Here is a 13,767-nt window from a genome sequence, read left to right on the forward strand (position 1 = left end):
CAAGACTCCGTCTCAAAAAATATATATATTTTTTATTTTATATTTATTTTTTACTTTTCTCATTCTGTGATCTGTAATCTGTAGCCTGTAAGTCTCACTGTCACCCAGGCTGGAGTCCAGTGGTGCAATCTCAGCTCACTGCAACCTCCGCCTCTTGGGTTCAAACGATTCTCCTGCCTCAGCTTCCCAAGTAGCTGGGATTACAGGCACGCACGCGCCACAATGCCTGGCTAATTTTGTATTTTAGTAGAGACGGGGTTCCACCATGTTGGCCAGGCTGGTCTCAAACTCCTGACCTCAGGTGATGTGCCCGCCTCGGCCTCCCAAAGTGCTGGAATTACAGGCGTGAGTCACTGTGCCTGGACTTTATAAAAAACTTTACAATTAGCCAGGCATGGTCGTATGCACCTGGCTATGGCAGTGCATTGCGGATTTTCCAATGCCTCTTGCTCCTAAATACGGTCACAAGACTGGGTTCTGGACAGTAAATATACCAGGGGTTAGTTTCCCAGTGTCTTCCTTAAATGTAGCCAGGTCACTCTTCTTCATCCCATTCTCCTGTCTGCTAGCTGCAGTGTAACTCCTGGAACCGAAGCAGCTGCGTGGGCCTTAAGGGAATATTCACAATGGAAGTCATGCTCATGAGCCACAAGACAGAAGCATCTGGGTCCCTGAGAGCTTCATGGAGCAGAGCTGCCACACCTTCCCTGGACTATCTACCCTCCAGACATTTATAGGAGAGAGATGGAAATTTCTCTTATATAAGCCACTGCTATTTGGGATCTGTTAAAGCCAAACTTCATCTTAACTGCCACAAACACATTCAAGTATTTTATTTAGAAATACAGATGCAAAGCCAGGTGTGGTGGCTCACACCTTTAATCCCAGCACTTTGGGAGGCTGAGGCAGGTGGATCATGAAGTCAGGAGATCAAGACCCTCCTGGCTAACATGGTGAAACTCCATCTCTATTGTGCCACTGCACTCCAGCCTGGGCGACAGGTGAGAGAGCGAGACTTTGTCTCAAAAAAAAGAAATACCGATTCAAAGAAAAAAGAAATACAGATGCAAATGGTAGAATAAAAAGATGAGGCTGGGCGCAGTGGCTCACACCTGTAATCCCAGCACTTTGGGAGTCTGAGGCAGGTGGACTACGAGGTCAGGAGATCGAGACTATCCTGGCTAACATGGTGAAACCCCATCTCTACTAAAAATACAAAAATTAGCTGGGCGTGGTGGTGGCGCCTATAGTCTCAGCTACTTGGGAGGCACAGTGAGGCAGGAGAATGGCATGAACCCGGGAGGTGGAGCTTGCAGTGAGCCAAGATCATGCCACTGCCCTCCAGCCTGGGCGACAGAGCGAGACTCCATCTCAAAAAAAAAAAAAAAGACGAAAGAGTTGGCATCTAGGAAGATCTAGGAAGTTGCACTTGGGAATGAGCAGAAGAGGCCCAAAGGACTTCTGTTTCTGCTTTAAACCTTGTACTACAATTTTACATTTTAAGCTATGCACATAAAATATACGTAATTGTAAAAAAGAAAAAAATAGACCAAGTGCAGTGGCTCATGCCTGTAATCCCAACACTTTGGGAGGCTGAGGCAGGCCGATCATTTGAAGTTACGAGTTCAAGACCAGCCTCGCCAACATGGTGAACCCAGCTCTACTAAAAATACAAAAATCAGCCGGGCGTGGTGGCACATGCCTGTAGACCCAACTACTTGGGAGGGCGAGGCAGAAGAATCACTTTAACCCATGAGGCAGAGGCTGCAGTGAGCTGAGATTGCTCAAAAAAAAGAAAAGAAAAGAAAAGAAAAGAAAAGCCGGGCACAGTGGGCTCATGCCTGTAATTCCAGCACTTTGGGAGGCCAAGGCGGGCGGATCACCTGAGGTCCGGAGTTCAAGACCAGCCTGACCAACACGGAAAAACCCTGTCTCTACTAAAAATACAAAATTAGCCAGGAGTGGTGGTGCACGCCTGTAATCCAAGCTACTCAGGAGGCTGAGGTGGGAGAATCGCTTGAACACGGGAGGCAGAGGTGGCGGTGAGCTAAGATTACGCCACTGCACTCCAGCCTAGACAACAAGAATGAAACTCCATCTCAAAAAAAAAAAAAAAAGAGCCGGGCGCGGTGGCTCACGCCTGTAATCCCAGCACTCTAGGAGGCTGAGGTGGGCGGATCACAAGGTCAGGAGATCGAGACCATCCTGGCTAATGCGGCAAAACCCCGTCTCTATAAAAAAATACAAAAAATTAGCCGGGCGCGGTGACGGGCGCCTGTAGTCCCAGCTACTCAGGAGGCTGAGGCAGGAGAATGGCATGAACCCGGAGGCGGAGCTTGCAGTGAGCCGAGATCGCGCCACTGCACTCCAGCCTGGGCAACAGAGCAAGACTCCATCTCAAAAAAAAAAAAAGAAAAGAAAAGAAAAGAAAAAGAAAAAATAAGCAACCACCAGAGCAAGAAGTGGTCAGAGCAGGGATGGTCTGGAGGGCCGACCCAGAAGTAAGGGAGGCTCTGGGGAAGCTGAGCAAAGCAACAGTGGTGGGGGTGGCACCAGCGTTGGGTGCGGAGGAGAAATGGATGGAAACCCGTGAGGGTGGGCAGCTGGTCTGGGGCTACCCTGTTGGAAGCCAGGCAGAGGCCTCGTTGTCACTGACTTCAGCCATTTAGAGACCCACTCAGGGCTCTCCATCCTGCCCCAAGACCACTGTCTTGAGCTAGGGTTCCCAGAGGGCTTTCCAACAGGAACAGACGCCTGATCTGGGCCTTCCAACAGCCATTCAGTTTTCATTCTTGTTTCATTTCTCCTTCTTTCTTTTTTTTTTTTTTTTTGAGATAGGGTCTCACTCTGGCACCCAGTCAGGAGTGCAACAGTGCAATCACGGCTCACTGCAGCCTTGACATCTTGGCCTCAAGCGATCTTTCTGCCTCAGCCTCCCCAGTAGCTGGGACTACAGGCTGGCACCACCACACCCGGCTGATTTTTTAAGAATGTTTGCTAGAGGTGGTGTCTCGCTTTGTTGCCCAGGCTGGTTTCAAACTGCTGGCCTCAAGTGATCCTCCCACCTTGGCCTCCCAAAGTGCTGGAATCACAGGCTTGAGTGAGCCGCCATGCCTGGCCCCTGCTTCATTTTTCCAGATGCCCCCTCTTCCATTCAAAAGTCATCGTGGCCCCATGCCACCTGCTCGGTCCTTCCCACATGGTGCTGAACAGTTCTGTTGTGTTCTGCAACCTCAGTCACTCACAAAGATCAAGCCATTTCTGGTGACCCTCTGCCGGGCTGGGGGGCCTTTCCTAGGGGAGTGTTGGTCTCCAGCACTCTGCCTCTCCTAGGAGCTCTCCAGGCCGCCTTGCAGAGCTGGTATCTGTGAGTTCACATTCCCCGCACCCCAGATGACGGGCTGGGACCACACCTGCCCAACCCACACCAGGCACACAGAAGGCCCGGCATGTGTCTGCTGCAGGAATGAGTGAGTGAATGAGGGAAACAGGGGATGACTCAGCATCCTTCACAGTCAAAGTGGGCAGCCTGGTGCTCAGGCACATGCTGGGGTACAGCTTGTGGGGTGGACATTCTGCTCTGGGGGGACGTTCTACCCCACCTAGACTCGCCCTTTCCAAACTCTCCAAGATTCCCACTCCCACAGCTGCTCACCGCCAGGGGCCCCACCCTCCACACCCCCTCCCAGGCTTCTCCTCAGATGCCCCCATCCCTGGGAGCCCAGGGAGGAAGAAAGCAGTATCCACCTGATGCAGCCCCAAGTGGCCATCCCCCTCCGCGGCCTGGCAGGAACCCCAAGGTTTCGGGGTCGGCCCCTTGCCTCAGTCTCAGGTACGGGGCCGAACCTGACGGGCTCCTTACCGTACATCTTGCCCTCGTCCGACAGGATAATTTTACGCCGGCCACAGGGCGGGTAGATGGCCAGGGCCTCCTGGAAACTCTGCTCAATGTCCGGGCTCCACACGCCCTCTGCATCATTGTCGATGGGCTTGTCCAGCGCCTGACTGCCCCCAGAGACATTGCTCCCCTCAGGGGAGTTGGGAGAGCTCCACTCGTTGGAGGTAATGGTGCCGGCCTTGCCCTCCAAGGCTCCGCTTGGAGGAGCGCCCGTTGGACCTGTGGGGACAGGAACCACAGCCCTGGTGAGAAGTGGAAGAACTGTGTGGGTCATAGGATGACAGTACTCCAGGGAGTGCCAGAGCCCAAATCACTTGCTCAGGAAGCAAAGCGTAAAGTGACAGGTCTGTGAGAATCAGTCCTGGGGTCTTGAACAGGCCATTTCTCCTCTGGAGAGCTCGTCTCCCATCTGTCGAATGAGCACAATGACCCAGGCACTCCCTGACATCAAGGTTCTAGGAACCCAGACAAGGGCTGAGAAGTAGGAGACAAGGACGCAGTGCCAGGGATGCACTGACATTAAATCAACACTGGGCAAAAAGCATGCAAAATACTGGGGACTGTTGGTGGGAATGCAAAATTGTGCAGGCCGGGCGCTGTGGGTCACGCCTGTAATCCAAGCACTCTGAGAGGCTGAGACAGGTGAATTACTTGAGGTCAGGAGCTCAAGACCAGCCTGGCTGACATGGTGAAACCCCATTTCTACTAAAAATACAAAGATAGCCAGGTGTGGTGGCAGGCACCTGTAATCTCAGCTACTCGGGAGGCTGAGGCAGGAGAATCGCTTGAATCCGGGAAGCAGAGGTTGCAGTGAGCCAAGATCCCGCCATGACACTCCAGCCTGGGCGATAGAGCGAGATCATATGACCCAACATCTGGGTATATACCCAAAAACAGGGAAAGCGGGGTCTCAAAGAGATATGTGCACACTCATGTTCATGGCGGCATTATTCACAAGAGCCAAAAGGTAGAAACAACCCAAACGTCCATCAATGGATGAATGGATGAACAAAATGGGTCTATACTTACAGCAAAATATAAGCTTTAAAAAGGAAGGCAACCTGGACACGTGCTGCAGCACAGCACTCTGTCTGGGGGCAGAGTCTCCTGATTAGGACATTATGCTGAGTGAAATACACCAGTTACAAAACAACTCAAACACTACATGGTTCCACTGACGAGGTATCTAAAGCAGTCACATTAGGCCAGGCACAGTGGCTCATGCCTATAATCCCAGCACTTTGGGAGGCTGAGGCAGGAGGATCCCTTGAGCCCAGGAGTTTCAGACCAGTCTAGTCAATATAGGGGAACCCCATCTCTACAAAAAATTAATTAAAAAAAAATTACCCAGGTGTGCTGGCTCACACCTATAGTCCCAGCTACTCTGGAGGGTGAGGGGGGAGAATCACTTGAGCCTGGGAAGTCAAGGCTGCAGTGAGCCATGATTGTGCCACTGCAGTCTAGCCTGGGTGACAGAGCAAGGCTGTCTCAAAATAAATAAATACAATACAATAAAAATAAAGTAGTTGGCAGGGTGCAGTGGCTCCCAGCACTTAGGGAGGCTGAGGCAGGAAGATCATTTGAGTCCAGGAGTCAGCAAGACTTCATCTTTACTAAAAATGTTTAAAAAAAAAATGGTTTTAAGTGGTCAAACTAATAGAAACAGAGTAGAATGGTGGTTGCCAGGGGCTGGTGGGAGAAAGAAACAGAGACGTGTGACTTGAGGGGTAGAGTTTCGGTTTTGCACGATGAAGAAGTTTCTGGAGGTCTGCCGCACAGCAACGTGAATATACTTAATACTACCAACCTGGATACTTAAAAAGGGTTAGGATGGTAAATTTTGTGGTCTTTTTTACCACAATGAAAAATTTTTTAAAATGCATATACAATATAATATAGGTCACTGTTCTCCTGTTCCCTTCTCGACTCAGGCTCTTTCTAAAAGAAACTGGGCAGCTCCTCACACACTGGAGCAATGGCAGGATTGACTTTCTGGTGCCTCTGGAGGCTCATGGCCACAACCCCGCCTTCCCCTAACATGAGACAAATCCAGTGACCTCTCGGCTCCAGCCATCCAAGCTGTAAGCTTCCAGACATAGTTCTCAGGGGTTCATGAAAGAGCAGGACATACTAGTCATCTTAAGGCAGTTTTTGGGTTATGAGTAGCAGGTGGGAACCACGTACCTCCCACAGCCCTCCCACAGCCCCCAACTTCTCCCCATCCCAGCCACTGAATCCACTTGTAAAGGAGGACCTCACCCCACCACACACATTGCCCGTCCCTTCTCCCCGACCAGCCTTGAGGAGCAATGCAGTCCAGCAGCCCAAACCCAGGCGGGGGGTCTAAACCCCTGAGTTCACCACTTCCACCTCGAACCCTCTGAAGTGGGACCTCCCAGAGCGTTCCTAGGTTATCACTCCCCTCCATACCCTCAAACCCCTCATCTCCCACCCATGGCCTGTGAGAAGGACAATGTCCTTCACAGAGAGGCACTGTGAGGGTGGGGGTGAGGGTCGAGGGAAGGGAGGGGCTAAGTGTGGGAGGCACATCCCAGGAGGAGAGGTCAAAAGGAGCTTGGCAAAGCAGCTGGCGCAGACATGCAGTAGGAAAGAGGTTACAGCCACTGATACTTAAAGCAGGAACCGGCCGGGCACAGTGGCTCACGCCTATAATCACAGCACTTTGGGAGGCCGAGGCGGGTGGATTCCGAGGTCAGGAGTTCGAGACCACCCTGGCCAACACGGCGAAACCCCGTCTCTACTGAAAATAAAAAAATGAGCCGGGTATGGTGGCGGGTGCCTGTAATCCCAGCTACTCAGGAGGCTGAGGCCAGAGAATCACTTGAACCCAGGAGGCAGAGGTTGCAGTGAGCCAAGATGGTCCCACCGCACTCCAGCCTGGGCGGCAGAGCGAGACTCCATCGCAAAAAAAAAAAAACAAAAAAGCCGGAATGCCCCCCTCCCACAAGGAAACCTAAACCAGCTCCTTCAGCTTGCTGAAAAGGGCACTGAGGCCCAAAGGCCTAAGGATGTGCCCAAGCTCGCGCAGTGAGGCCAAGGTGAAGGCCAAGGTCTTGTTCTCAGCCCTTCAGAGTCACTGTCCTTTTTAGTGTAACAAGTATTGCCTGTGGTCTCTGTGGCTGTTAAAGTCAGTTTTCATTAGAGTTTGGGGGCAGAGTCGCTTGATCAGTAATAAACTAGCTTATTCTCTTTTTTTTTTTTTTTTTTTTGAGACGGAGTCTCGCTCTGTCGCCCGGGCTGGAGTGCAGTGGCCGGATCTCAGCTCACTGCAAGCTCCGCCTCCCGGGTTCACGCCATTCTCCTGCCTCAGCCTCCCGAGTAGCTGGGACTACAGGCGCCGCCACCTCGCCCGGCTAGTTTTTGTATTTTTTTAGTAGAGACGGGGTTTCACCGGGTTAGCCAGGATGGTCTCGATCTCCTGACCTCGTGATCCGCCCGTCTCGGCCTCCCAAAGTGCTGGGATTACAGGCTTGAACCACCGCGCCCGGCCTAAACTAGCTTATTCTCTTACCAGAAATTCTGGTCTTGACTCTATTCTGGACATGAAAACATTTTTCTATACTTACAAAACAAATGTCTTTTTTTTGTGGGGGATGAAGTCTCGCTCTTTCACTCAGGCTGGTGGGCCGCGGTGCAATCTCGGCTCACTGTAACCTGCGTCTCCCAGGTTCAAGCCATTCTCCCACCTCAATCTCGGCTCACTGTAACCTCCGTCTCCCAGGTTCAAGCCATTCTCCCACCTCAGCCTACGGAGTAGCTGGGATTACAAGCACACATCACCACACCCAGCTGATTTCTGTATTTTTAGTAGAGACGAGGTTTCGCCACGTTGGCCAGGCTGGTCTCAAATTCCTGACCTCAGGTGATCCATCCGCCTCCCAAAGTGCTGAAATTACAGGCATGAGCCATCATGCCCGGCCCAAAACAAACTACTTGAAAGAGTTGTCAACTTTAATTTCTGGCAATATAGTAGATAAGATGATTTTAAAACTCTCACTCTATAAATAAATTTAGAAACAACTGAGCAAAGCTCCCGTAGTAATGAGGAGGCTGGTTTTTTATTTTTCATCACTTTAAATTTTTACATTTTGTTTTGTTTTGTTTTTTGTTTTTTTGAGACAGAGTCTCACTCTGTCGCCCAGGCTGGAGTGCAGTGGCCGGATCTCAGCTCACCGCAAGTTCCGCCTCCTGGGTTCACGCCATTCTCCTGCCTCAGCCTCCCGAGTAGCTGGGACTACAGGCGCCCGCCACTGCGCCTGGCTAATTTTTTGTATTTTTAGTAGAGATGGGGTTTCACCATGTTAGCCAGGATGGTCTCGATCTCCTGACCTTGTGATTCGCCCGCCTCGGCCTCCCAAAGTGCTGCGATTACAGGCGTGAGCCACCGCGCCCATCCCATTTTTTTTTATTTTTTAGAGACAGGGTCTTGCTCTGTCGCCCAGGCTGAAGCACTCTGGCAAGATCATAGCTTAGTACAGCACTGAACTCATGGGTTCAAGAGATCCTCCTGCCTCAACCTCCTGAGTAGCTGGGACTCTAGTCACACACCACCATGCCTGGCTAATTATTTATTTATTGTAGAGATTACGTATTTACTGTAGAGGTCTCACTATGTTGCCTAGGCTGGTCTTGAACTTCCAGGCTCAAGCAACTCTCCCTCCTTGGCTTCCCATGGAGGCAGCCACCATGCCTGGCCACAACTGGGTTATAATGGCTGCTGAGAGATGAGACCTTAGACCGGAGAGATGCAGAGAAGCTGAAACTGGGAACTATACCTACATCTTCAGAGAGCCAGTAAAACACTGACAAAATGTGACAGTGAAGATTCTCTGGGCCAGGCGAAACGGCTCATGCCTATAATCCCAGTACTCTGGGAGGCTGAGGCGGGAGGATCATTTGAGGTCAGCAGCTAAAGACCAGGCTGGCCAACATGGCAAACCTCATCTCTATTAAATATACAAAAATTAGCTTGGCTTAGTGGCACATGCCTATAATCCCAGCCACTCGGGAGGCTGAAGCAAGAGAATGACTTGAACCTGGGAGGCAGAGGTTGCAGTGAGCTGAGATCGTGCCACTGCACTCCAGCCTAGGCAACAGAGACTCCATCTCAAAACAAAACAAAACAAACAAACAAAAAAAGATTCTCTGTCTTAGCCTAAATTCTAGATATAAAAAAGAATTCTTATAAAAAAGAATTTGTAACCAAGGGCCTACCCTTTAATGGATTTGAAATTTGAATTTTATGTCGCTTAGTAACGTCCAGTCAATTCTTAAAAATAAACAGTGGTCCCAGGCGGAAAATCTCTGAAGAGATTATATTTAAATGATTATTGACCTAAATAAAGAATTGTAAATACGGGAAAGAACAAGATATTATCAAAAATACAAAGTAGGCTGGAAAAGAACTACATCAAACATTTAAAATAAACATTTTAGTCACTGAAATTAAAAATTCAATGGTTGGGATTAACAAGTTAGATACAGCTAGATAAAGAAGCAACAATCTGGAAGACAGAGCTGAGGAAATTGCCCAGATGTATTTTTTAAATGACAGTAAAGAGCAAGGAGAACAGAATAAGGCAATTCAACATCAGAATTCCAGAAAAAGAGAACATAGAAAATAAATAAAGTAGAGCAACACTGGAAGAGATAATAGCAGGCAATTTTCCAGATTAATAGAAGAGATGACTCCAATAATTCAGGAACCATGCTGAATCCTAACCAGGATAAATTCAAATAAAAGGAACACATAACATAGGGACACTGCAGAATACCCAAAACAGAGATCTTTAAAGCATGGAGAATGAAAAAGGGCAGATTATCTAGAAAGGAAGGACTATTAAACTGATATTGAACTTCTTGGCCTGGTGTGGTGGGTCATGCCTATAATCCCAGCACTTTGGGAGGCCAAGGCAGGTGGATCGCTTGAGGTCAGGAGTTTGAGACGAGCCCGGGCAACATAGTGAGACCCCTGTCTCTACTAAAAATACAAAAATTAGCTGGGTGTGATGGTGGGCGCCTGTAATCACAGCTACTTGGGAGGCTGAGGCATGAGAATCGCTTGAACCCAGGAGGTAGAGGTTGCAGTGAGCCCACATTGTGCCACTGCACTCCAGTCTGGGTGACAGAGGGAGATTCTGTCTCAAAAACAACAACAACAACAAACTGGTAGCAAACTTCGTACCAGTAACACTAGAAGACTCAATATAACATCACCATACTGTTAAAAGAAAATATCTGTTAATCTTGAATTTAAAACCCAAACAAAAAATCATTCAAGAGTGAAGATCAAACAGAGGCATTTTTAGACAAAAATAGATAATTTGCCAATCAAAGAGCCTCACTGAGAAAAACAGGGCTGGGCATGGTGGCTCATACCTATAATCTCAGCACTTTGGGAGGTCAAGAGGCAGGAGGATTGCTTGAAGCCAGGAGATCCCACAGGGTGGGGGCTCGGTTCCATAGGACTGCCTCCCACTTCTGATGCCAATCCCATGCCCTGGGTTGTTTTACTTGTGCTTCTGACCCACCAGCTATAGATGAGGTTCCTATAACCCTCTTCTTAAGATCAATTAACCTGCCAGGGTAACTCACAGAACTCAGAGAAACACCACCTACCTTTACCAGTTTATTATAAAGGATCTCACAAAGGATAGAGACACACAGGGCAAGACACGTGGGAAGGTTGGAGAAGCTTCCATGTTCTCTCCTGGGTACACCACCCTTTAGGTCCCTCCACGTGTTCAGCTTTCTGGAAGCTCCTCAAACCCAGTCCTTCTAGGTGTCCATGGTGGCTTCATTACATAGGCATGACTGATTGAACTATTGGCCATGGGTGATCAACTTGACCTTCAGCCCCTCTCAGCTCCCTGAGGTTGGAGGGTGTGGCTGAAATTTCCACCCCTCTAATCCCGCCCTTGGTCTTTCTGGAGTCTGGTCCAATCCTGAAGCTACCTAGGGACTGCAAGCCCTAAGTCGACTCATTAGCACACAAAAAGACACATCATTTTGAAGATTGCAAGGATTTTAGGCGTTGTACCGCATGAAACTGAATGAAGTCCCAATATATCTTTTTTTTTTTTTTTTTTTTTTGAGCTTTTTTCTGGCCCAGGCTGAAGTACAGTGGTGCAATATGGGCTCACTGCAACCTCTGCCTCCCAGATTCAAGCGATTCTCCTGCCTCAGCCTCCGGAGTAGCTGGGATTACAGGCACCTGCCACCTCGCCCAGCTAATTTTTGTATTTTTAGTAGTGACGGGGTTTCACCATGTTGGCCAGGCTGGTCTCGAACTCCTGACTTCAGGTGATCCACCCACCTCAGCCTCCCAAAGTGCTGGGATTACAGACCTGAACCACCACGCCAGGCCTCCAGTATACATTTCACAGTGTCACAATACTTAAATAAATGGAGAGAAACTGTGTGCTCATGAATGGGAAAACAATATTATAAAGATGTTGAATCTCTCCAAATAAATCATAAATTCAATAAATTGTGATTATTTTATTTTTATTTTTTTGAGATGGAGCCTTGCTCTGTCACCCAGGCTGGAGTGCAGTGGCGTGATCTCAGCTCACTGCAATCTCCACCTCCCAGGCTCAAGTGATTCTCCTGCCTCAGCTTCCCCAAGTAGCTGGGATAACAGGCACGTGCCACCACCACGCCTGTCTAATTTTTATATTTTTAGTAGAGACAGGATTTCACCATGTTGGCCAGGCTGGTCTCGAATTCCTGACCTCAAGTGATCCTCCTCCTCAGCCTCCCAAAGTGCTGGGATTACAGGTGTGAGCCACCGTGCCCGGCCCTGAAATTGTGATTTTAAAAAATTCCACACAGTTTTCCACAAAGCTTAACAAGCTGATTCTGAAAACACATGGAAGAAGCAGGAGCAGTCTGCAGTCTTCTGAGTCAGCTCCAGGCTCCCTTTCTCCATATTCCCTGGGCTCCATATTTCACCAGATTCATTCCATAGATTTGTCCCTGGGTTCTGACCTGACCTCTTCTTTTTAAACCCTAAACAGACTCCTGGGGGGATCCCCACCCTAGGCTTGCATTCCCACTCTATTGGTTTAATCCCCAAATCTGTGTATCTTTCCTCAGGTGAAGGTCCTCAAAGCAACTGCCTACCAGGCATCTCTAATCAATCTCCAGAGCTCCTCAAACTCAACATACCCAAAACCAAGTGTTCAGCTTGTCCTCCAATCCTGTTCCTCCTCCTCGGCTCTCTCTCAGGAAATGAACCACTATCCACACAGAGACCAGAAAGCTAGGAATGCAGCCATGCACTGCATACCAAAATTTCGGTCAGCCCCAAACGTTCGTTCAAAGGGGGTCCCATAAGATGACAATGGAGCTGAAAAATTCCTATTGCCTAGTGATGTCAGAGCCATCCTACCATCGCAGAGCCACACATTCCTCACGTGTGTCTGGTGGCACTGGTGTACACAAACCTACTGTGCTGCCTGTTGTGACACACAAGTCTAGCATACACAATTATGTACAGTACACAATCCTTAATAAATGACTATGTTACTGGTTTATATATTTACTATACTATACTATACTTTTCATCATCTTTTTTCTATTATATCTGTTTTCTCTAATTTTAATTTTTTGAGACAGAGTCTAACTGTCACCCAGGCTGGAGTGCAGTGAGTGGTGCAGTATCAGCTCACTGCAGCTTCTGCTTCCTGAGTTCAAGCGATTCTCGTGACTCGGCCTCCTGAGTAGCTGGGATTATAGGCATGCACCACCATGCCCAGCTAATTTTTTTGTATTTTTAGTAGAGATAGGGTTTCACTATGTTGGCCAGGCTGGTCTCGAACTACTGACCTCTGGTGATCTGCCCGCCTCGGCCTCCCAAAGGGCTGGGACTGCAGGCATGAGCCACCGCGCCGGCCTTTATCATCATTTTAGAGTGTACTCCTTCTACTTATGAAAAAAAAATGACTGTAAAACAGCCTCAGCTAGGCCCTTCGGGAGGCATTCCAGAAAAAGATACTGTTACCCTAGGAGATGATATCTTCATGCGAGTTACTGCCCCTAAAGAGTTCTCAGTGGGGCAGAATGTGCAGGTAGAAGGCAGTGATCCTGACACTGACAATCCTGACACTGTGCAGGCCTAATGTGCACGCTTGTCTCTGTTTTTATTACTATTTTTTATTTTTTTGAGATGGAGTTTTGCTCTTGTTGCCCAGGCTGTAATGCAGTGACGCAATCCCAGCTCACTGCAACCTCTGCCTCCCGGGTTCAAACAATTCTCTGCCTCAGCCTCCCGAGTAGCTGGGATTACAGGCAACTGCCATCATGTCTGGCTAATTTTTTGTGTTTTTTCACCATGTTGGCCAGACTGGTCTTGAACTCCTGACCTTGTGATCCACCCACCTCGGCCTCCCAAAGTGCTGGGATTATAGGCGTGAGCCACTGTGCCTGACTGGTATGTCTCTGTTTTCAACAACAAAGTTAAAAAGTAAAAAAACAGCCAAGGCAGGTGGATCACGAGGTCAGGAGCTCGAGACTAGCCTGGCCAATATGCTGAAACCCCATCTCTACTAAAAATACGGGCGTGGTGATGCACACCTGTAATCCCAGCTACTCCGGAGGCTGAGGCAGGAGAATTGCTTAAACCCGGGAGGTGGAGGTTGCAGTGAGCCAAGATTGTGCCACTGCACTCCAGCCTGGGGGACAGAGTAAGACTCCCTCTCAAAAAAAAAAAAGATTTTGTAAACAGAAGAAGGCTTATAGAATAAAGATACAAATTAAGAAAATATTTTTTGTACAGCTGTACAATGTGTTTGTGTTTTTGGTTTTTTATTTTTTTCTTTTTTGAGACGGAGTCTCGCTCTGTCGCC

The 13,767-nt window shown here is 48.7% G+C and overlaps 1 protein-coding gene across 3 annotated transcripts in view; it reads right to left on the reverse strand.

Annotated features, from left to right (window-relative positions):
• The window catches only part of TEAD4 (TEA domain transcription factor 4), an 85,057-nt gene that overhangs the window by 44,150 nt on the left and 27,140 nt on the right, over positions 1 to 13,767 (reverse strand). For all 3 annotated transcript variants that reach the window (XM_017862943.1, XM_017862935.1, XM_017862951.1), the window contains exon 2: positions 3,863 to 4,117. In XM_017862943.1, coding sequence (XP_017718432.1) covers positions 3,863 to 4,117 — 255 coding nt within the window. The remainder of the gene's footprint in view (positions 1 to 3,862; positions 4,118 to 13,767) is intronic.

Source organism: Rhinopithecus bieti, unplaced genomic scaffold, assembly GCF_001698545.2.
Source record: "Rhinopithecus bieti isolate Rb0 unplaced genomic scaffold, ASM169854v2 scaffold_2654, whole genome shotgun sequence".
Classification (NCBI taxonomy): Eukaryota; Metazoa; Chordata; class Mammalia; order Primates; family Cercopithecidae; genus Rhinopithecus; species Rhinopithecus bieti.